Source organism: Tamandua tetradactyla, chromosome 2 (assembly GCF_023851605.1).
Source record: "Tamandua tetradactyla isolate mTamTet1 chromosome 2, mTamTet1.pri, whole genome shotgun sequence".
NCBI classification, from domain to species: domain Eukaryota; kingdom Metazoa; phylum Chordata; class Mammalia; order Pilosa; family Myrmecophagidae; genus Tamandua; species Tamandua tetradactyla.
This window is the reverse complement of record NC_135328.1, coordinates 11935887-11960733: the sequence shown is the minus strand read 5'-3', so window position 1 is coordinate 11960733 and position 24847 is coordinate 11935887. Positions and strand designations below refer to the sequence as shown.

General features: G+C 42.6%; 1 protein-coding gene across 5 annotated transcripts; it reads right to left on the bottom strand.

Annotated features, from left to right (window-relative positions):
* Positions 1-2386: 2386 nt before the first annotated feature.
* CDK20 (cyclin dependent kinase 20) lies at positions 2387-13985 on the bottom strand. 5 transcript variants are annotated; one of them, XM_077139588.1, is made up of 10 exons: positions 13668-13985; positions 13476-13586; positions 12748-12861; positions 11237-11425; positions 10960-11081; positions 10749-10811; positions 9778-9901; positions 9055-9210; positions 7746-7939; positions 3122-6975 (listed from the first exon to the last, which is right to left on the bottom strand). In XM_077139588.1, exons 2-10 carry the CDS (start codon positions 13548-13550, stop codon positions 6831-6833), a joined length of 1182 nt encoding a protein of 393 aa, XP_076995703.1. In that variant the 5' UTR covers positions 13551-13586; positions 13668-13985; the 3' UTR covers positions 3122-6830. The 5 variants fall into 5 exon arrangements, with proteins under 5 accessions (XP_076995704.1, XP_076995705.1, XP_076995703.1 ...); XM_077139585.1 differs by having other exon boundaries at positions 13476-13985; XM_077139589.1 differs by lacking the exons at positions 3122-6975; positions 7746-7939 and adding an exon at positions 2387-3108 and having other exon boundaries at positions 13476-13985.
* Positions 13986-24847: the final 10862 nt, after the last annotated feature.

Genomic DNA, 24847 nt, shown 5'->3' with positions numbered 1-24847 from the left:
ATTTAGAAATGCAATTGATTTTTGTACCTTGACTTTGTATTAATTGCATTGTCAAATCTCTTATTAGTTCTAATAATTTACCTTAGATTCTCTTTGATTTTGTGCTCATAATTATGTCAGCTGTGAGAATTACATGTCTTTTCAAACATCATGCGTTTTGGAGAGGAGGGCTTATTACACTGGTTAGGATCTCCAATATAAAGGTAAATAGAAGTGGTGGTAGTAGGCACCTTGTTTTTGTTTTGTTTTGTTTCTTCCAGATCTCAAAAGGAAATGTGTCATTGTTTCACCCTTAGAGTGGTTGCTATATTTTCCAGGCAAGCCTCATCAGAATAAGGACTTTTCTTTTACGTCATCTGCTAATAAAATTTTTACCATGAATGGATATTGCATTTTTTCCCAAGCAATATCTACACATATTGCAATGATTATGATTGTTCCTTTTCCTATTAATGTGAAATACTTTGAATTTTCTAATGTTAAATTTATCTTGTATTCCTGGAATAACTTGATCATGATATATTACCTTTTTATAAAGCACTATATTTATTTTGCTAACAGTTTATAGCACTTTTCCTTCTTGTAATGCCCTTTATGAATTTTAGTAGTAAGACTATTGCTGATATCACAAAATAAAGCTGAGTAGGTATTTTTCTTTTATTCTCTGGGATCTTGGTATTTTTTTCCCCAAGGAATTAACTGCAGTGAAGCTGCCTGGGTCTGGACTGCATTGTGGAAATATTTTGATTTGGAAATTCAACTTCTTTAATAGTTTCAAGACACATTTTTCTGGTTTTGGTTATTCTAAGTTGAATTTTTCAATGAATTTGTCTATTTTATCTAAGTTTTCAGATTTATAAGCACAAAATTGTTCCTAATATTCTTGTCTTTTGAATCCTTTTTCATTCATGATATTGCTAACTTTTGCCTTTTCTTTCTCAATCAGCATCACCCACATTTTTTTCAGTTATTAATCCCTCAAAAGAGTCAACTTTTGGTTTGTTTCCTCTTCATTGTTGTAGTTTGCTAACCTGCCAAAAGCAGATACCATAAAATGCATTGGCTTTAGCTATGGGAATTCATTAGCTTATAAGCTTACAGTTTTGAAGCTGTGAAAATGTCCAAATTAAGGCATCATTAAGACAATGCTTTCTTCCTGAAGACCAGCTGCCAGTGATCTTGGATGCTTCTGTCACATGGCAAGACACATGGCTGCACCTGCTCTCCCTTTTCTTATGGATTTCAGTGCTTCCAGTTTCTTGCTTCATTGGCTTTTTCTTTGTCTGAATTTCTTCCTCTTATAAAGGACTCCAGTAAGAGGATTAAGACTCACCTGAATGAGGTCGGTCACATCGTAACTTAAGATCCTACTCACTGATTTTGTTGGTTTGCCCAGAGTGATGTCCCGATAAATCCCAGAATGATTGGAACAGTGAATAAAAAAGTATTTGCAAAGTCCCCTTTGGGGAATGGTGAGAAAGGGGGAAAATTCAACTTCCCCAAGCTGAATTCTTGACATTCTCACAAGCAGTGCAGACAACCAAAGCAATAGGCTGAGCCCCCAATCTTGGGGGTTGTTCATATGAAACTTAACCCCACAAAGGATAGGTCAAGTCTACTTAAAATTAGGCCTAAGTGTCATCCCCAAAAGAAACTCTTTCGCTGCTCAGATATGGCCTGTCTCTCCAGTCAACACAAGCAAACTCACTGCCCTTCCCCTGTCTACATGGGACAGGACTCCCAGGGGTGTGGACCTTCCTGGCAATGTGGAACAGAAATCCTAGAATGAGATGGGAGTCAGTATCAAGGGGTTGAGAAAACCTTCTCGACCAAAAGGGGGAAGAGCGAAATGAGACAAAATAAAATGTCAATGGCTGAGAGATTCCAGAGTCAAGAGGTTATCCTGGGGGTTATTCTTATACATTAAATAGATATCATCTTCTTAGTCAAAATGTAATGGAGAGGCTGGAGGGAACTGCCTGAAAATGTAGAGCTGTGTTTCAGTAGCCATGTTTCTTGAAGATAACCGTATAATGATCTAGCTTTCACAGTGTGACTGTGTGATTATGAAAACCTTGTGTCTGATGCTTCTTTTATCTACTTTATCAACAGACGAGTAAAAACATGAGGAATAAAAATAAATAATAGGGAGAACAGATGTTAAAATAAGTTTATATTGAAACGCTAGTGATCAATGAAAGGGAGGGCTAAGGGGTATGGTATGTATGAATTTTTTTCTGTTGTCTTTTTATTTCTTTTTCTGAATTGAAGCAAATGTTCTAAGAAATGATCATGAGGATGAATATGCAACTATTTGATGATTTTCTGAATTACTATTTATATATGTAGAATGGAATGATCATAAGTCAATAATGTTTGTGTTTGTTGTTTTATTATTTTTTTAATTTAAAAATTAAAAGAAAAAAACTAAAAAAAAAAAAGATCCTACTCACCAAATGATCCTACTTACAATGGATCCACACAGGAATGAACTAATTGTAAGAACATACTTTGATGGGGTACAAACAATTCAACCAATCACAATTGTATTAGGATTTTTTCCTATTTTTGAAATTTCCCTTTTTATTTCCTTTTTAGATTTAATTGCCTTTCTTTATCAAAGTTATAATGAGTGCACAGCTTATTGATTTTCAGCCTTTTTCTCTCTGTATCATTAAGATTATAAATTAACTCCTAAGCAATAGCGTATCTCTATCCCACAATGCATTATATTGTCAGCATCAGTCAATTCATTTATTCTTTTTTTTTTTGATTTCTTAAAAGGAATTTTATTACAAGTTACAATTCTAAGGCTGTGAAAATGTCCAAATTCAGGCACAAGAAAGAGGTTACCTTCACTCAAGAAAGGCAAATATTTTCTGAACACCTCTGTCAGCTGGAAAGTTCATGGCTGGCATCTACTGGTCCTTTTTCCTGGTTTCGTGGCTTCCAGCTTCTGACGCCAGTGGTTTCCTCCTTAAGCGTCTATGGACCTTTGCTTAACTCCTCCAGAACACAACTCTGGATTCTGGCTTGCTTAGCATCCCATGGGAAGGCACATGGTGATGTCTGCTGGACTTCATGGCTTTCTTCTCTGTATTCATTTCTCTTATAAAGGACACCAATAATAGGATTAAGTTCCATCCTAAATGAAATGAGTTGCAATTTAACTCAAACAGCCTCATCCTACTTACAATGGGTCTACACTCACAGGAATGGATTAACCTTAGGAACATGTTTTTCTGGGGTACATTAAGCTCCAAACCACCAGTAAGTCATAAGCAGACTCCAAGTCATGACAACATCTTTAAAGACAAATGAAACAGCCAGACTTGTCCCTGAAAGCAAAACTGGAGTTTATTGTCTTCTGTAATCCCAGCCAGTGCTGAGGGAATTAGTCATCTCTGCATCTTTGGTGCTGAAAGAATAGTTTATCCACATGAAGAATAAATACTTTTTTTTTTAACTTTTTTTTATTAAAAAAAAATTAACAAACAAAACATTTAAATATCATTTCATTCTACATATACAATCAGTAATTCTTAATATCATCACATAGTTGCATATTCATCATTTCTTAGTACATTTGCATCGATTTAGAAAAAGAAATAAAAAGACAACAGAAAAAAAATAAAATGTAATAGAGAAAAAAAAACTGTACGTACCATACCCCTTACCCCTTGCTTTCATTTACCACTATTTCAAACTGAATTTATTTTAACATTTGTTCCCCCTATTATTTATTTTTATTCCATATGTTCTACTCTTCTGTTGATATAGTAGCTAAAAGGAGCATCAGACATAAGGTTTTCACATTCACAGAGCCTCATTGTGAAAGCTATATCATTGTTCAATCATCATCAAGAAACATGGCTACTGGAACACAGCACTACATTTTCAGGCAATTCCCTCCAGCCTCTCCACTACATCTTGAACAACAAGGTGATATCTACTTAATGCGGAAGAATAACCTCCAGGATAACCTCTCGACTCTGTTTGGAATCTCTCAGCCATTGACACTTTGTCTCATTTTACTCTTCCCCCTTTTGGTCGAGAAGGTTCTCTCAGTCTCTTGATGTTAATTTTCAGCTCATTCTAGGGTTTTTCTCAGTCCTTTGATGCTGAGTCTCAGCTCATTCCAGGATCTTTGTCCCACATTGCCAGGAAGGTCCACACCCCTGGGAGTCATGTCCCACGCAGAGGGGGAGGGTGGTGAGACTGCTCATCATATTGGCTGGAGAGAGAGGCCACATCTGAGCAACAAAAGAGGCTCTCTTGGGGGTGACTCTTAGGCTTAAATTTTAAGTAGACTTGACCTATCCTTTGTGGAGTTAAGTTTCATGTGAACAAACCCCAAGACTGGGGGCTCAGCCTATAACTTTGGTTGTCCACACTGCTTGTGAGAATATCAAGAATTCAACTTGGGGAAGTTGAATTTCTCCCCACTCTCACCATTCCCCAAAGGGGGCTTGCAAATACTTTTCCAGTCACTGATCAAATCATTCTGGGATTCATCGGGGGATCACTCTGGACAAACCAACAAAATCTCATGTGCTACCTGAGATTCCAAGGACTTATGACATTCAATCAAACTATCTACATGAGTTATATTAGGAAATGCTCTAGTCAAAATCTAAATTTTGTAACAAACATTTTTTGCTTTAGTCTCACACATAAGGTGACATTTTAAAGTATTATCATCTATTTTCAGCACCCTGCAGTAATGACATTCCTTTGTTCTTCCTCATACCAAAACATTTTTTAAATTTGTACATTGTACATTTCACTATTATTATACACTCTAGGCAAGAATAAATACTTTAAGAAAAAGGATTGCTAAGAATAAGTTTCTCTGGTCTGTCTGTTTTTATCTATTCTTGCACTGATATCACACTGTCTTAATCATTGTAATCTTGGACTAAGTCTTATTATCTAATAAAGTCCTTTCATCATTTTCCTCTTCTCTCTTGTCATTTGCATTTTCAAATAATTCTAGAATCAATTTATCTACTTAGAACTAAATAAGAAAAAACAGTCTGCTGAGATTGGAACTTCATTGAATTAAAATATTAATTCCAATAATGTCTCTTTCCTTATTTTCTTGGTCTCTTTGAGTAAGGACAAGCCTATTTGGCTCTGGCTCGCCCTTATCCTGAGGATAAAGATTTTGGTAAAAGTCTCATGTGTGGAGGTCCTGTTGGACCTCTATCTTGAGCCATACCTGGGCCTTGACTTCTGTCCACTTCACTCCCAGAGATCATCTCAGCCATAGCTAGCACATGGGAAGCCCTTGGGGCAAAAGTGCCAATGTTTCACTCATCTCTCAGCTTTCCCACTTTCCCCAAAGACTTACTCTAGAAGGTCCCACACAACCTTGTCAGCCCCTTTGCTTCATTTCAGGTGACTTTTCTCCAACATATTTTTGTGTTCTCCATGGGAGTAATGGTTTGGAAAACTTTCCCAATGTTACAAGAAATAGAATTTCAAAGCTGTTTAAATTAAGTGCATGTATGTATAATTTTAAGAATAAAGAAAACTATTTCTAGTTCTAATTTCTGATAATGGGTAATGGCAGACAAGGTCTTTCAGACCAGTGCTCCAGCTGAAAATTATAAGAACAAAAATGCTGGATTACAAAATGTGAGAAATCCCAAACCTACTCCCAGATAGAAAGGTGTAACCAGAGATGTAAGCAGAATATCAGAGAACCAAAATCATTTCTGCCTTGAGGATATTTGCCGATATGACAAAACCTGTGCACTCCACTTCATGACCACTCTGTACTGGTTAGGATTGGGGCTCATGGACCTTCAAGAGGGGCAGTCTTCTGGGACACCCTCCCATGCTGAGCTGCATATTTACGGAGCAACCCTTTCTAGCCCCAGTACTCCTCCCCCTAAGAGTCTATTTTGACTGATATTAATACTAAGCAATCACTTGTTTTATGATTAGGGTGTCATGGTGTATTTTTTCCATCCTATTTTTATCTGTCCATGTTAAAATGCCTTACATGTGTCTTGTTAACTGTGGTAGCCTAGAAACGTTGTCTTTCAACTATTTCATTTATTTGCAATCACTGCAATAACAGCTATATCTGGTTTCTACAATCTCAATTGTGTGCTCTATTTGCCACAAATCTTTATCTGCTTATAGATAGTAGACAGTAGTCTGCTTGTAGACGTGTTCCTTTTTTGCTGTTTTTGTAGCTTCATGGGCATAGTATAATTAATTTATTTCATTTCCTCCTTTACTGGCTTGTTTACTTAGTTTACTGGAGTGTACGCTTGTTGCATAGGCACCAATTGAGACCCTGCAGATCAAGGTCAAGGCTGAACAGTCTTTATACCACAGGAGCTTACACTCCATTATAAAATACGAAATAATCTGGTAACTAATTGAAAAAACCAAAGCCAGGCCACATAAGAGCAGTCGTGGCATGACCAGGAGGAGGTGGCATCCCTTTAGGGAGAGGCTTCCTCAGTTGGTGCCACTGAGCTGAGACCTAAGTTTTTGAAAAAGGGCTGTCTGAGGAAAGGCCTGATGGAATGGCCTGCCGGGAAAAGGTTCTGTGGGTACAAGACTCCAGGGTGGGGGAGACAGGTGTGTGAGCAGAGAGAGAATTGTGCACCACGGAGTCAGTAGGACAGCCACCAGGGTTGGGGAGCAGAGTAGAAGGAGGGAGAACAGATGGGTAGAGATGACAGGGGCTGGGCAGGAAATGGCCAATGGCACTTACTGACCGATGTATGTGAGCCTTGGTTCTCATTCATTCACTCTTCATGTTTTCATTGGTGCCCATTTCCAGACCACCACATCTTTCACATATGGACTTACTCTTTTGTTCTTTTATTTTTCCTCATCAGAGCCTCCCCCACCTCCTCTGCCCTCAGAACCACCTCCTCTTCACGCCTCAGACTCTTCATTCTCCTTGTTGCCCTCCCCTTTGCAGCCTCTTTCTCCTTCTCCACCAGGTCCCTGTGGGGATGGGTGAAGGTGAGATAGGAGTGGCAGCCATGGTGTTAACTTCTCATTTCCTGATGAGGGCAAGAGGTTCCCACAACATACTACGAGGGCTGAAGGGTAGCAGAAATGCATGCTCAGAGGATGCTTGTGAATGGAGCCACCTGCCTCACAACCCATAGAGAAAAAAGGCCATAAGAAAACCCAGCCTCAACCATTTCTTCAAATAGGAAATGGGGGAGAGGCACGCAGGGCAGAGGCACTTGGGATTTTTATAACAAATCTCAAATGCCAAACAAGAGGGTTTAATGTCTCTGAGACCAGCAGAAACCTTTCTCTCCCACTTGCGTCTCCAAGGTGAGAACATTTTACACTCTGCCCTTCGCCACCAAGGGCTCTAATTGGGACACCTGTGTCCTTGAACAGGAAGGTAGAACCTTGAGAACCAGAACAAATGAAGGCATCCTTGTATCGTGGGGGCAGTGGCTGGAAGCTTGCCAGTCCCTGGCTGGCATCAGAGCTCGTTGTCTGTTTCTGATGAATAAATTAGTGCAGATGCTCAGAGCCATCGATCTCCTTTTCTGCTGGACTGCATGCTCTCATCTCCTTGGCTGGGTGCAGGACCTCTGTATCCTTGAGATTAGCCCTCACAGAGAACAGAATGAGGACCCCAGTGGGAGCAAGGTAAGTGTGGAGGGGGAAGGGCCCTGTTAGGTAGTCAGTTGTCAGCAGAGGACCAGGAGTATTCCTGGGGGCAGGCTGGTGGGGCCAGGCAAGAGTCTCACCCCTCTGGGATGAAGGGCCGAATCAGCTCTGGGTCCAACAGTGACTCCTCAAGAGGCCGATCCACGTGGAAATCATGGACGTGTGGGGGCCCTGGGTGGGCCTTGGGGGCAGGACCGCCTGGGCGCTGGGGAATCGGCAGCTCCGAGGGGTGGGCAGGCAGGGGAGCTGTGAAGAAGTACTGGTGCAGGAGGGCCTGGGGTGGCAAATATGAGAAGTAGAGGAGCTCAGAAAGAAACTGGTCACCTTCCTGTCCCCAGCTTCAGCTTACCTCCCTGATTAGGGAGACTGTGGATGCTGCCCTTCAGAGGCCCAGGACACCAGGAAGATGACTCCTCCCTTTATCATTCCATTTATTCAGTGACTTCACAAACCCTGACTGAGTGCCTACTAGCCTGAGGCATGCTCCAGCAGCTGGGGATGCAACAGTGAACAAAGCAAACAAAAAAAGCTCGGCCTTTGCCAATCAATACAGTGGAGGGGAGAGGGGATATGATAAAGAAGAATAAGAAGTAAAATATATAGTTTGGCAGATAACAACTAGTGTTACGGAAAAGACAAAGCAAGAGATGGGAATAAGGAGTAGGCAAGCGCTCACTAACTGGAAGGCTGGGAGGTTGTATTTGTGCAAACACCTAAAAGAGGTGAACAGTGAAGCACCTGGCAGAACAGTATTGACAGGCAGAGTACTAAGCAAGTACTAAGAACCCAGAGGATGGCCTCTCCCCATTTCTCTCTTTGACAAAAATCGGCTTGTACTCAAGACTGCCTCTCTCCAGGCCTTACGTGGCCCACAGAGCTGGTGATACTCTTCTTCTTGCTCTCTGGATGCTCAGGGCCTCAGGGGGAAATCTCCTAGGGAAATCTCATAATTTGTGTCTAGAGAGCTAAAAGGAGATCAGATAGTGCCTCCTTGTTCACTGCTCAGTGCTCAGGCCCAATAATATGTGTTGAAGAAATAAAGGAATCAAGGAATGAGTCATCAGCAACTCCCCATTATTAGACTTTTGCCACACTTCCTGCCATGTCTGAGATATGCTCTTCAGTGAGGTGACCTTTCCAGGTAGATGGGTCCCTTCCCACTTCCCGGCAACTACCCAGAGGATTGCTGTGAGAGGCATACCTGCTCCAAGTACCCTGTCCCCTAGGAATGCTGGGTGCAGCAAAGCCAGTCCAGATACATAGGTTCCAGTCCCAGCCAACTGCGGATTCTGAGGGACTTTCACATGCTGAGGTCACAGAGAACTGAGGCAACCAGGGGTGGGAATGGGGTACAACTGAAGGAACGGAGATCCTAGTCCCCTGCTGTACCTGGGAGGCCGGTATGCGTTGGCGAGGAGGGTAGAGTAGGAACTGTCCCAGCAGGTCCACGGCCTGGGAGGAGGCGTCAGGCAGCACCTCCTCCAGAGGTACAGGTGCCTGCTCCTTAAAGGAGATCTTATTGTAGTCAGGTAGCTCAGTGATCTCCTGGGGGGGAGGGGGGAGGGAGAGGAGAAAAGGAGTTCAGAGCTGGCGCCCGTCCTCACCACCTCACACTGACATCAGTGCTCAGTCACTGACTCTCTCTTCCTCATCTGCTCTCTCATCCATTTGTTCCCCTGGCCTCTCACTACCACTCACTCGCTTGGTCATTCATTTAACCACTCATGCTCTCTGGTACCCACCAGGCCCCACTTGGTGGGACCCTGTGAGAATATGTGCTGGGTAGGGGTAAATGGGCTGGAGAAGGCACAGAGAACAAGACCTAGCCTCCCTCCTTCTATGGCTCAGTGTGGCCAGAAGGTGGCTAAGACACTGGTCCCTGTCAAGAGAGCTTAGAGGGCAGACCACGGTGGCTCAGCAGGCAAGAATTCTTGCCTGCCATGCCAGAGGACCCGGGTTGGATTCCTGGTGCCTGCCCATGTTAAAAAAAAAAAAAAAAGAGAGAGAGAGCTTGGAGCCATGAAAAAGAGGAGAAGGTTTGGTGGAGAAAGCAGCCACTTCCTTTGGATTAAACCTGTCCCCACACCCTCCACACCATGGGCCCCTTCAAACCGGCCAGACTTGAGGGCTGGGGGTGCCCAAGATACGTAGCACACAGCAAAGTTGTTCGATGTCATTCTCCCCAGGGAACAGGGGGGATCCATTCAACAGCTCCCCCATGATGCAGCCCACAGCCCTGTGGACAGAGAACATCATACAGCTCAGATACCACACCCTGGAACACAGATCTACTCCCATGCCAGCTCAAATACCTCACACCCTGGTCAAACCCCTGCAGCCCAGAGGCTTCACATACTGGTCAAGATTCCTACAGATTAGCCCAGAGGCTTCACATCCAGGGATATACAACCCGAAGTCAAAGACCTCAACTCCAGAATCCACATCAAGTGCCTTTCCCCTAAACAGCTCCGAGACCTCAACCCTAGAAAACAAAGCTACATCCCAACTGTTCTGAGCCTTTTCAGCGCCTCGCTATCTAGGATGCATAGTTCCCCCACCTCCCATGCTCCCATTCCAAGGTAGTCTCCAAAACAACTTGAAGATCTCATACCTTCAAACCAGCACCTCAACCACCCCAAACCCCGACAAAGGCTCAGGGACTTCATATCTAAGGACACAGGACTCCCAATAGATTTGAGATAGCATATCCTAGGATTTAACCGTCCCCTTCCCCCCAAATACACACACACAAACACACACACACAGCTGTTTAGAAAACCCCCAACTTAAGCCTCAAACCACCTCCCCATCCCAGCTCAGAAGCTTCACACCTGGGACAACCACTCCCGATCCCACTGTTGCTTCCACCCACTTCAAAATTATTATAGTGAAGAACCAATGACCCAGAACTGAACTGAGATATCTTAACAAGGCTCAGAGACTCCCACCCCCACCCTCACCCAGACAACCTAGAGTTCACAACAGGGAAAAGACCAACAAACAGCTCAGAGACTTCAAAGCCCAGGAGACCAAACATGAATCCATGGTTTGAATCATGCCTTGCCCACCCCCAGGAGTCTCACCACAGGTCAACGCCCTGGTCATACTGGCGGGCACCATACAGAAGCTCGGGGGCTCGATACCACCTGTGAGGAAGAGGGGGTGGTCTAACAGGAAGCTGCCCAGAAGGATCACCCACAAGCAATGTCTGGGCAGAAGGTCCAGAAGCATCCCTCCCCAGCAAGAGTGTTGGAGTGCCACTACCAACTCTTGTTAGGAATCAGCCCTCCCTACCTGGTGGCCACCTGGTGTGTGTAGAGGCGGCTGCCATCTGGGGAAAAGACCCGGGCCAGGCCAAAGTCTGCTATCTTCAGCTGGCCTGAGGCACTGATAAGCAGGTTGGCTGGTTTCAGGTCCTGGGGGTAGAAAAGGAGGCCTCAGTTTCTCTGGGCCCCGGGACTGGAGGGCTGGGCTGGCTATACCTCCCTCAGCCCCCGCACCCCTCTATTCCAGGCTCTCTCTAGCCTCTGACCAGTTCTGCTTCAAGAGCTGGAGCCTGTGCCCAACTGACCCGATGGACGATGTTGTTAGCATGGCAGAAAGCGACACCCTTGAGCAGCATCTGGAGGTAGCTCTTGACCTGGGCCTGGGCCAGTGGCCTCTGGGCATGACGCACCACCTCAGCCAGATCCGACAGCATGAACTCGAAGGCTAGCACGAAGCCAGCGCCATGTGGGAATACAGCCTTCAGCTGCACAACCTGCAGAGCAGGGGGAAAAGCTAACTATAGTCATTCTGGTGAGTAGCCATGATGGCCTGGACCAGGATCAGACTTCAAGTATGTTCTGAAGACAAAACCTTAAGGATTACTGGTCAGCTGGAGGTGGGGACCATGTCACCAGCCTCCTATGGGTCTCTTTATGCCTATCCCACACGCAGATTGTCTGGAAACCCTTTAATGTTCCTCAGAAAATGAGAACGGCCTTATTGCTGTTCTTTCTGATTTTGAGGGTTAGACAATACTTTACAGGTTAGACCACATGTATTCAGGTAATACACAAAATTATTTAAAAAAAAAATCCTACCACCTGGAGTCAATCTTTGAGAATATTCTATCAAACTCTGCAACATAGCTATGGTGCATATAGATGCACAGTCACATATACAATATATTCATATGAAACCTGGATGAAACATGCAGTTTTACAGCAGGCTTTTGCCACCCAATGTGCCATGGACATGTCCACAGGTCAATGAATATAAATCAGAATATCAGAGACCCAACCTTATCACTCCCCAAGAGAGTTCATACATTCTCTTCTTCTGACATGGATAAAAGGGAGTCCCATGAAAAGCAAAATGAAGCTGAGGGTGGAAGATGTCCTTCCTCGTGCTCCCACAATCCTTCACAAAGCCCCTATCATCATAGCATTAACCTCACCCAGTGGGCTGTACTGCTTCTGTGTCTCTCCCCTACCACACTTAAGTTTTCAGGAGCCAAGTTGGGACTGATTTCTCTAAGTGTGCCTGAGTCCAGAACAGGGTAAGGTTTACAATAGGCCCAGCAGAAAGAATATATGGATTCCCCAAACATTCTTGAAGCCAAACCTTCCACTGGCTACCACAGCACCCATGAGCTGTTGACTTCATTTCCTCCTTTCATCTGTGAAACAAGAGTTCCTTGTTTCATGCATAGAGAGATGATTCAATACAAATAGGAATGTAAATCATTTAACACAGTCTGTAGAATATATAAGGAGCTCATAAATAGTGGTTGTTATTATTATTTGAAATCTTTAAATGATTTGGGAATAAGAGAGCAAACAAGTGATGAATGAATGAGTACAGAAAGAAAGAAGTAGATAAATGGAGAATGAGGGAATGCAGTAACTGGGTAGACAAGAGTGAACAAGGAGACAAAGGAGGGGGGATCAAATGCAATAACAAAGCTGGTGAATGACAGAGGGAGTGAATCCCAGGAGGCAGCAAAAGTGTGTGGATAAACGAAGGAGCATGTGCGTGGTGTGAAGGTGTGGGTGTAAGTGAAGAAGTAAGGTCTCCCGAGTCCAGCCCCACACTCACATATTGATTGTCCTCCATCTCTTGCAGAGCTTTGATCTCCCGCAGAGCCTGGTTGGGGATGCCATCCTCCAGCCGCCGCAGGGCTACCTTCTTAAGGGCAACTATCTCCCCCGTCTGTGCAGAAAACAATGCAGACACTCCCACCCCACCCCAATTCGGGAAAGAGGGTGGGTAAAAAAGGGAAGTGCCCCATCAGGATCAGACAAGAAAGGTCTGAGGCACAAGCTCCGCGGGATAAAGGAGGCCCACCATTCTGGGCTCACCATTCCGGGGTACAATCTGACAGTGTGGTGAGACTGTAGTGGGTAAGTGAGAGAGAATGAGGGTATGAAGTGAGTGAGTAGACAATAATAAAGTGGATCCATTTCCAGGAGTGGCCTGTGACCCAGTAATCCCACTGCTGGGCAAAAAGCTCAAAGAAACTTACAGAGATCTGTAAGAGGGTATGCTCCAGGGTGCCCACCAGAACATCTCTTGTAGCAGCCGGTGGCAATTTAGGTGTCCCCCACCCCCACTCCCACAAAAAAGGATGAAGAGCTGTTGAGGCAGGTGCAATGGCCCCAGACATAGGTCCAGAAAATGGGTAGATTTTAGAAATACAACACTGAACAAAAAAATAAAAGTAGGAAACCGAACCAACTCTGGGTGGCCAGCAAAAGAACGAAATAAGGCCCACCAACTGACACTCCGCCCCTGCCCCGAAGGCGGTGGCAGGGTGCTGGACTCACCTCCACGTGCTTGGCCTTGAAGACGATGCCATGGGCGCCCTCCCCGATGCGACCCAGGATGCAGTACTGGTCCATGGAGACAGGGACAGCGACTTACGGGTAAGAGCGCACCTCGTGACAAGAGCGGACCTTGACTTAGCGTTCTGGGGGCCCAGGGCGCCTTCTCCTGCCACCCCGGGGTGAGGCACTCACAGCCCCCTCCGCCACCGCTGAGTCCAGAACGCCTCTCCCTTCCTCTGGTTCTCAAGGCCTGGCTTCGCCTCCGGATCTTTCTTCTGGGCCACAGGTTTCCTTTCTTTCTCGAATCCTAGATTCTCCCCCATCCTCGGCCGCACTCGCGCCCCGCCCGACACATCTCAAAGGCGCTGCAGTCTGAACACCGGAACTCAACCAATTCTTCAGCGAAAACCCTCCAGGGCAGCCCAGGAATCAGAGCGCGGATGTGGGTGCCTGGCAACCGGGCAGGTCGCAGAGCGCCGGGACCCAGAAGCTGGGAGGGCGGTGGGGGTGGGGGTGGGGGTGGGGTGGGGGCGTGACCACCGTTGGTCACGTGACAGTGAACTGCCCAAGGGCGTCCCCCGGCGGGGACTAAGCCGCGTCTTCAGGGGACCAGAAGGAAATGAGGTGACGTTCGTGGAAGAACTTCGGGCCTAGTCTGTGTCTGCTCCCTAGGCCTTCGCCATCACGCGGCAGTCAGTGTAGTTCGGCAGGAGGCATTCCCGTGCGCAGAGCGGACCAGCGCGGGGAGATCGGAGAGCAATGGCGGCCCGGCGGGGCTCTTCGGGGAGGTCCGTCGTCACGTGACCGGGGACGCTGGCCCGCGCGGACATGGGGCGGGGAGACGCTGGCACGCAGTCAGGAGAGCCGGCGGGGGGCGCGCAGTAGGCGGAGGTGGCGGGGGCCGCGCAGTCGGACCTCCCGCAGTGGCACTCTCTCCTGGGTTTCTGAGCCGAAAGGAGGCCAGGGCGGCCCTGGGCGCGGGTTCCGGATGCCTCCCCTTTCTGGGATATACGGAAGGACACACACACACACACACACACACACACACACACGCAGCACACGCACGCCCCCCTGTAGCTAGAGGTGCCAGCTTCAACAGCAAAGAGAGGTCATTTTTTACCTGCGAGACACAGAAGGGAGACAGGTCCGGGGCTGCCTTGCTGGGGGCGGCAAACATCGGAGCCTCTGGATCTGGAAGATCCACTGGCAACTTAAAGCAACAGCTTTTAAACAGTGCGAACGCTCCGACCCAAACTGTTCTTATCTAAAGGCTTATCGTGAGGAAACAGTTGGAGGAATTAGCGTCCATTCCTGCCTTCACCACTTATATCCTGAATGAATTTTAAGAAGTGCGTACCACCAAACGAGGTCAACGAATACACAGGACAAGATACAAATAGCTCTGAAGCTTCTGAAAGGATGCTCAACCTCACACATGATAGGATAAATGCAAAATAGATGTGCAATTGTCTACCCATCAGGTGACTAAAGATCCCAGGTTTAACCCTCCATTGGCTGTGGGAAAATGGGCGCTCTCATACATTGCTGCTAGGAGTGTAATTGGGCAGTGTTGGTCAACGTTACAAATGTATGTAACACCCTTAGACCCAGGATCCCAACTTCTAGAAATTAATCCAACAGGACTATTACACATATGTGAAATGACATACAGTTACGTCCGTGGAGAGGTGAATAGCTAAATTTTGATACCTCATCAATTGGAATGTTGCGCATCATTAGAAATGAGTCAGGAATGAAAAATTTTAAAAAGTTCTTTCATGAACTAGAGCAAATGTAGGATACTATTACAAGGAGCTAATAATAGAAATTTATATGGGAAAATGTACCCATTGCAATCTAACGGTAATATTTTAATACTTTCATCAACAGTAATAAATGTACTATACCAATACTATGGGTCAATAATGGGGGAGATAAAGGTATGGGAGGATTTGAGTTTTCTTTGATATTTTTATTTCTCTTTTGGAGTAACGAAAATTGTTCTAAATTGATCATGGAAATGTATGCACAACTATGTGATGATACTGTGAGCCACTGATTGCAGACTTTGGATGATTTGTTTGGTGTTTGAATATATCTCAATAAAATTGCCAAAAAAAAATGAGTTAGGAGGCTTTTTTATGTGCAGTGATGCAAAGGTATCTAAGATAAATTCAGGGAAAAAGGCAAGATGCTGGAAATATTAGTGGTCAGTGAGAGGAAGGAGTAGGGTATGGTATAAGATTTTCTTTTTATTTCTTTTTCTGGAGTGATGCAAATGTTCTGAACAATGATCATGGGGATGAATGCACAATTATGTGATGATATTGTGAGCCACTGATTGTAAACCATGTATGGAATGTTTGTATGTTAAGATTTATCAGTTAAGAATAAAAAAGGCAAGATGCAGAACAGGTCTTATAGACTGCCACCAGCTGAGTAAACAATAGGAGAAGAGATTATAAATACTGCTTGTTTATGTATATAATAAGATTTAATGATTGTGGTTATCTGATGGGGGAGGGAACAGGAGGATGGGGACAGAATGGTGGGCAGACTTTTCACTGGACCTCAAGTGCTTGGAGTTTTGAACTGCGTAACTTATTAATTCTTCAGAAAAGTAATTATTTTCTGGCTCAGGAATTCCCAGTTCTAGATTAAAATTGCAGAAGAATATCTTGCTGTCCAAACAGAGATGCTGATAGCAGAAACAAGAAAATAACCCAACTATGCAATGAAGATTGGCTGAATAAATTATGGGAGCATCATTCAGTGTTACAGCTATTTAAAGTGGTGAGGATAGGTACAGTAGTGGAGTAGGAATAGTTATGGTCTTCAAAAAATAGTGCTGGCTCATTTGAAAAGTCATGTCAGGGAAAGATGTTTATTGACCCAAACTGCACACCGTACACAATCAATGCCAGATGGACTACAGATATCAGTGTGAAAGGTAAAACAATGAGAAGAAAAGAGAATGTTTTGACTTTGGGTTAGGTAAGGATTTCTAAGCTGTTAAAGAGGAGCCAGGCCTCACCCACTCAGTGCCTACACTGTGTTTTCCAGAGGCCTGAGGCCCACAACCTGCTGGAGACCTGAGTTTGTCTCACTCCTTAGGAGTTAGAGGTTTGGGGAAGGCTCCCAGAGCAGCCTGACTCAGGCCCAGTTCCCGAGATTGCAGCTGTGGGAAGAGGGAGGGTTTCTGGTCCACCTTTCCTTCAGCAGAGTTCGTGGGGGCAGAGTAGGGAGTGAGGGATAGAGTGGTGGGAAGAAAAAACTTATGTTAAGGTTCAAGTATAGCAGCCCCCCAACCCCAAGCCTAGTCTTCCCTAGGCTAACTCCTGCCATCATCTTCACTGCAGGATGGGCTATGAGTTTGGGAACACAGACTTAGTTCTACCCATGACCCAGGTAAAGTACACTCTGGATTCCGGGTCCCTTACATTTGTGTGCTTATCTATTTAGCCTCAAAGTCTAGTGGGAAAAAGCCCACATCACAATTGGTGGAGAGGATCAGTGAGGACTAGGAGTGGTAAAGGGTGGTGGAAGACCACTTCTGACCTCTGAGAGTAACCAGAAACTACCCGTCCTACACCCTCCTGCAAGTTTCCGCTGCAGCCTTCTAGCAAGGTTTCTAGATCTCCAGTTCTGTCCTCCCCTCTCTGCTTCTCTGGGTTGGCACCCCTACCCTACAGCCTGGTTTCTTTTCCAGTTTCACATACTCTGAAATTATGACAGCACAAATGAGAGCAAGGATATATCCACCCTGGGAAAAAAGTGTCTGTGCTGAAGGACCGAGGCCTGGGATGGGAGTATGGACTTGGGTGTCGCATGGTATGGAGGGTCCTTGTCTGAGTATAGGTTGTGGCTGACAGAAGGTGAGCAGGAGAGGGAGGACACTTACACAGAGCCATGGGCTGGGGAAAATATGAGGGAGCCTGCAATGCTTCCAGCCAGAAGCATCTTAAATGCCAAGCTCAGGAAGTGGGGCTTGTTTTCATGTAGAAATGGGATTTCAGCTGCCAACTGTTCTCAGTTCTCCTGTAGCTTTCCCTAAGGACCTCTTTGTTCACTGCATGGCCCCAGGGAGTCATGATATGTTACAGTAAGACATGGAGCCTTCTGAATCAACACAGTGACTGCCAAAAAAGATATTCCACCTGTCAAAGTTTTTCTTCTCCTCTTACCCATTAAAAGGGGGGACTCTCACCCCAAGAGAACCTCTTTTGTTGCTCAGATATGCCCTATCTCTCCAGCCAACACAACAAGCAAACTTACTGCCCTCCCCTGTCTATGTGGGACATGATTCCGAGGGGTGTGGACCTTCCTGGCAACGTGGGACAGAAATCCTAGAATGAGCTGGGATTCAGCATCAAGGAATTGAGAAAACCTTCTCGACCAAAAGCAGGAAGACCGAAATGAGACAAAATAAAGTGTCAATGGCTGAGAGATTCCAAACAGAGTCGAGAGGTTATTCTTACACACTAAATAGATATCACCGGTTTAGTTGAGGTGTAATGGAGAGACCAGAGGGAACTGCCTGAAAACTGTGCTCTGATGGCCATGTTTCTTGAAGATAATTGTATGATGATATGGTTGTCGCAGTGTGACTGTGTGGTTGTAAGAGCCTTGTGTCTGATGCTCCTTTTGTCTATCTTATCAACGGACAAGTAAAACATATGGATTAAAAATAAATAAATAATAGGGGGAACAATTGTTAAAATAAATTTAGTTTATTCAATATATTGAAATGTTGGTGATTGGTGAAGGGGAAGAGGTATGGTATGTATGAATTTTTTTCTGTTTCCTTTTTATTGTTTTTTCTGAATTGATGCAGATGTTCTAAGAAATGATCATGAGGATGAATATACAACTATGTGATGATAAAAAAAATAGAACAAATACCAAAAAGTGCTATCATCTATTGTAACAACTGTGTCACACCAATGCAAGGTGGTGGTAGTGTGGTATATGAAAATCTTGTATTCTGTGCATTATTTTTCTACAAAAGCACAACTTCTCTAATAAAATTCTTAAAAAATCAAAAAATAAATATATATGTAATGGAGAGGCTGGAGGGAACTGCCTGAAAATGTGGAGCTGTGTTCCAGTACCCATGTTTCTTAAAGATGATTGTATAATGATAGAGCTTTCACAATGTGACTGTGTGATTGGGAAAAACTTGTGTCTGATGCTCCTTTTATCTACCTTATCAACAGATGAGTAAAACACACGGAATAAAAATAAGTAATAGGGGGAATGAATGTTAAAATAAATTTAGTAGATTGAAATGCTAATGATCAATGAAAGGGAGGGGTAAGTTGTATGGTATGTAAGAATTTTTTTCTGGTGTCTTTTTATTTCTTTTTCTGAATTGATACAAATGTTCTAAGAAATGATCATGATGATGAATATGTAACTATGTGATGATATTGTGAGTTACTTATATATGTAGAATGGAGTGATCAGATGTTAAGAATATTTTTTTAAAAATTAATAAGATAAAAAGAAAGCATTTATCAAAAGAGGGCAATGGGTCAGGCAGTCCACCTTTCCGTAATTTCTTCAGTGGTGTATTTGTGCAATAAAACGTACTCATTTACAGAACACATTTTTTAAGCATTATTTATAATGATCTGACTTGTGGTAGATGTAAATATTCCTCTGTTTACATAAGATTAAAAGATGCTGCCTAATTCAGTGCCAATGAATGACTATGACATTATTTCTCTAATAACTAGTTATAAGTTACATACATAACTTATGAAAGTCTACTAGCATTGAAATTTTTTTTAACTTCAAGCAGAATATAGAAGCCTACCTTCACTTAGGTCCCTTTAGTCTCTCCCTTTATGAGATGGTTGCTTTAAATATTACCTATTAATACATTGAGAACCACTTTAAACAACGTTATAAAATTTTTGCTTTCAACCATCAAGGATAATTTTTAAAATGCCAGTGGAGAAGAATAGTATATTAACCCTTTCTGTTGCTCTTTTCACTCCTGACCTTCCATGTTTCCTTCTGTTAACATTTCCTTTCTGTCTATAGAACTTCTCTTAACAATTCTCTTAGATCAGATCTGGTGACAACAAATGTGCTCGTTTTCCTTCCTCTGAAAATGTGAATGAAGGATATTCTTACCAGATATAGAATTTAATGTGTAGTTAAAAGCTTTCCAAAAAAAATCTCTAGGCCCAAGCACCTTCTCTGACAAATTCTAACAAACATTTAAAAAAGAAATAACACCAATTCTATACAATCTCTTCCAGGAAATAGAAGTCATTTTGTAAGACCAGCATTACTGTGAACCAAATCAGACAAAAAGAGTACCAAAAAGAAAAATAGAAAAAAATTAAAAATCAATATTCCCCATGTAAGTAGATGCAAAATAATCCTTAGCAAAGTATTAGTAAATAAAATCCAGCAACATATAAAAAGAAAAATACACTACAACCAAGTGTGGGGTTATCCTAGAAATGCAATGTGGCCCTGTCCTGATCAAAATGTCAGAGCGAGATGCTTCGGGGCTCCATCTCCCCATAGAAGCTTTGAACAACAAGCAAGAACTGACAGAAACATCTTTCGCAAAGCTCTAGAAACAGCTAAAGGACTGCAATAGAAAGTGTCAAATCAAGAAGAAGTTTACTTAAAAATGGTGGTTCTTGCAAGAGTCTTAAACCTTGAGTAAGACGTGGAGTGGCTTGCTTCCCCCTGGCCTAAATGAAAGTTATGTTGGGTCAAGTTCCAAAGAAGAAGCTGCAGTAGAGAACTCTGGACTTCACTTGCAGGAAGAGAATAAAGATCAGGCCAGTAGAAAATCAGAAATCTTAGATTTTCCTACACATTGACCAAAATTGTAAAAAAGAAAAAAAAAATTGAGAAGTCACATCTTAAAAAGTCACATCTTAAAATTTCTTAATTTCTCCTTGATTTCTTTGTTGGCAGTCTTTTTCTTTCAACATTTTGAATATGTCATCCCACTACTTTCTGGTCTTCATGGTTTTTGATAAGTAATCAGCAGTTAATCTAATTAAGACTCTCTTGTGAGTGATAAGTCATTTCTTTCATGCTGCTTTCCAGATTCGCTCTTTATCTCTGCCTTTCTGTGGTTTGATTATGATATGTCTACACGTAGAACTCTTGGGTTTATCCTACTTGGAGTTCCTTGGATGTATAGATTAATGTTTTTCAAAAAATTTGGAAAAGTTTTAGCTATGATTTCTCCAAATATTCTTTCTTGCTTTTCTCTCCTTTCCTTCTGGGCCTCCCATTATGTATACATTGGCAGAGTCGATGGTATCCCATAGGTCTTTGAAACTCTGTTCACTTTTCTTCATTATATTTTTTTCTGTTCTTCAGACTAGGTCATCTGAATTGACCTCTCATCAAATTCACTGATTCTTTCTTCTGCTTGCCAAGCCCCTTTAGTATATTTTTCATTTCAGTTTTTTTGAATTCCAGAATTTCTATTTTTAAAATCTCTTTCTTTTTGTTTACGTTCTCTATTTGGTGCAACAACATTCTCATACTTTGATTTAATTCTTTAGACTTGGTTTCCTTTAGTTCTTTGAATATATTTAAATAGATGATTTAAAGTTTTTATCTAGTAAGTGCCATGCCTGGACTTCCTCAGGGGTAGTTTCTATTGATTGCTTGGTCTCTTGTGTGTGAACCATATTTTCCTGTTTCTTTGCATTTCCCATAGTATTTTTTCTGTAGAAAATTGGATTCTTAATATATAATGTGACAACTCTGGAAAATAGACCCCCCCTCAGGTTTTGTTTTTGTTGCTTTTTGTTTATTGTTCTTTTATTTAATGCCCTTCTGACTTAATTGCATGATGTCTGTATTCATTGCCATGTGTGACCTCTGAAATCTCTGCTCATTTAGCTTTGGGGTAGCTCAAGTTTGGAAATAGGTTTCTCTAAATGCCTGGAACCAATATGTCTTCCAGATTTTGCTGAGGATCTCTGTGTACTTGTTAGGGCACACCTTCAGCACTCCGCCAGGCAACTGACACCTCTGCCTTAACCTTTGCTTTTTGCTTGTCTAGAACCTCATGGTCAGCAGGAGGTGAGAGCTTAGGGCTTTCCCAGGTTTTTCCAGTCTGTGTGCAGCACTGGTCATGTGTACAACCCTGTGCCTGCATGTAGCTTTCTTGATTTCCAGGAATATGTCAAAGCTTTTCAAAGCCCCTATAGACATCCCATGCCTCATCTTTTCCTTGTAAGCTTTTGGGTGAGCCCAACAATTATCTACTTCTTCAGGTAGTTGCAAAGTTAATTAATTACCTCTAATTGTTTTTGACAAACACCCTAGGTAAAGTCTATTCACACAGGGTGAATCTAGAGTCACATTAAATAAAGACAAAGCTTTGCAGGTGGGGTCTTCCAGGGAACTAACATAAAGGTGAAATAATAACATTTCTCTGGGAATGAGGCTTTACATGATCTCCAACCTCATTCTTTCCCCTCTATATCCTTCCAGCCTGCTGGTTAATGCCATGATTATAGGCTGTTGGTACTCAAGCCTACCACAGAACTAGAGAGGAAGTGATAGGAATAGGGAAAGTTAAACCATCACAAAGCTTGATGTTCTTAACAAGATTCAGTTGTTTTTCTTTAATAAATGCTCACTGAATTGCTGCAAGGCTTTGTGAATTTCCCGTTCTGAAAAAGTTGATTCTGACAACTTTTATCAATGTTATCATTTGCTTATAAAGGAAAGAATTTTCAGAAGTCCTTAGTCTGCCAATTTTGCTTCTGAGCTCCTTCTTCCTTCTACTTTTCAACTCTTTCATTCTGACTTTTTTACAGTTAATTATTCATTATTGATCCAGGTGTCAGAATAAAATCAGTAGTTTCCCAACAAAAGAGGATTACATAGATCCAAAATATCCTACAATAGGGACTAATTGGAATAGTGTAAAGGACTGGTAGTTTTACAGGTGCTTTTGTAGTTCTTCTTCTTTCCTTTTCTCTTGTAATTATCATTCACAACAAGTTCAGTTTTAAAAAAATCATAATTCCTACCAATGAGCAAAAGTACATGACACATCCATCATCATGTCCACCAACTACAGTCCCTACTGAAGCCTAGGTTTATATACTGCTAGATTCTGGCTTACTCTCTCTCATATGCATATTTAAATACATATTATCTCAAAATATATTTTTGTATTTATTCTATAAATTTGAGTTTGAGTTTATAACCCAATCTAAACATTAGATTTGAGACCATAAAACTGTTAGAAGAAAATGTAGGGAAATATCTTATAAATCTTACACTAGGAGACGGTTTCCTAGACCTTATACGCAGAGCAAGAGCACTGAAGAAAGAAAGAAATAAACGGGAACTCCTCAAAATTAAACACTTTTGCACATCAAAGAACTCTGTCAAGAAAGTAAAAAGACAGCCTACACAATGGAAAACAATATTTGGAAATGATATATCAGCTAAAGGTCTAGTATCCAGAATTTATGGACAGATTGTTCAACTCAACAACAGAAAAGACAGCCAAACCAATTACAAAATGGGCAAAAGATTTGAACAGACACTTCTCAGAAGAGGAAATACAAATGGCCAAAAGGCACATGAAAAGATGCCCAACTTCCCTGGCCAAAAGAGAAATGCAAATCAAAACCACAATGAGATATCATCTCACACCCACCAGCATGACCATTATCAATAAAACAGAAAATGACAAATGCTGGAGAGGATGTGGAGAAAAAGGCACACTTATCCACTGTTGGTGGGAATGTCAAATGGTACAACTGCTGTGGAAGGCAGTTTGGTGGTTCCTCAAAAGCTAAATATAGAATTGCCATATGACCCGGTAATACCATTGCTAGATATTTACTCAGAGGACATGAGGGCAAGGACACAAACGGACATTTTCACACCAATGTTTATAGCAGCATTATTTACAATTGCAAAAACATGGAAACAGCCAAACTGTCCATCAACAGACGAATGGCTAAACAAACTGTGGTATATACATACGATGGAATATTCTACAGCTGTAAGACAGAATAAAGTTATGAAGTATGTAACAACATGGATGGACCTTAAGGACATTATGCTGAGTGAGATTAGCCAGAAACAAAAGGACAAATACTGTATGGTCTCACTGATATGAACTGACATTAGTGAATAAACTTGGAGAATTTTATTGGTAACAGAGACCATCATGAGGTAGAAATAGGGTAAGATAATGGGTAATTGCTGCTGAAGGGATACAGATTGTGCCACAGGACTGAATATAAAAACTCAGAAATGGACAGCACAATACTACCTAACTGTAATGCAATTATGTTAAAACACTGAATGAAGCTGCATGTGAGAATGATAGAGGGAGGAGGGCTGGGGGCACAAATGAAATCAGAAAGAAAGAAAGACAATAAAGACTGAGATGGTATAATCTAGGAATGCCTAGAGTGTATAATGATAGGGACTAAATGTACAAATTTAAAAAATGTTTTTGCATGAGGAAGAACAAAGGAATGTCATTACTGCAGGGTGCTGAAAATAGATGGTAATTAATATTTTAAAATTTTAACTTATGTGTGAGACTAAAGCAAAAAAATATTTATTCGGTACAAAATTTATATTTTGATTAGTGCATTTCCTAATATAACTTGTGTAGACAGCTTAACTGAACACCATAAATACGTGGAACCTTGATTAGGACATGAGGTTTTGCTGGTTTGTCCAGAGTAATGCCCCGATAAATCCCAGAGTGATTTGAACAATGAATAAAAAAGTATTCACAAAGTCCCATTTAGGGAATGGTGAGAAAGGGGGAAAATTCAACTTTCCCAAGTTGAATTCTTGATATTCTCACAAGCAGTGCAGACAATCAAAGCTATACGCTGAGCCCCCAATCTTGGGGTTTGTTCATATGAAACTTAACCCTACAAAGGATAGGTCAAGCCCCCTTAAAATTAAGCCTAAGAGGGCAGGCTATGGTGGCTCAGCAGGCAAGGATGCTTGTCTGCCATACCAAAGGACCCAGGTTCGATTCCCGGTGCCTGCCCATGTAAAGGAGAAATTAGGCCTAAGAGTCACCTCCAAGAGAACCTCTTTTGTTCCTCAAATGTGGCCTCTCTCTCCAGCCAATACAACAAGCACACTCACCACCCTTCCCCTGTCTACTTGGGACATGACTCCCAGGGGTGTGGATCTTCCTGGCAACATGGGACAGAAATCCTAGAATGAGCTGAGACTCAGCATCAAGGGATTGAGAAAACCTTCTCATCCAAAAGGGGGAAGAGTGAAATGAGACAAAATAAAGTGTCAATGGCTGAGAGATTCCAAGCAGAGTTGAGAGGTTATCCTGGAGGTTATTCTTAGGCATTAAATAGATATCACCT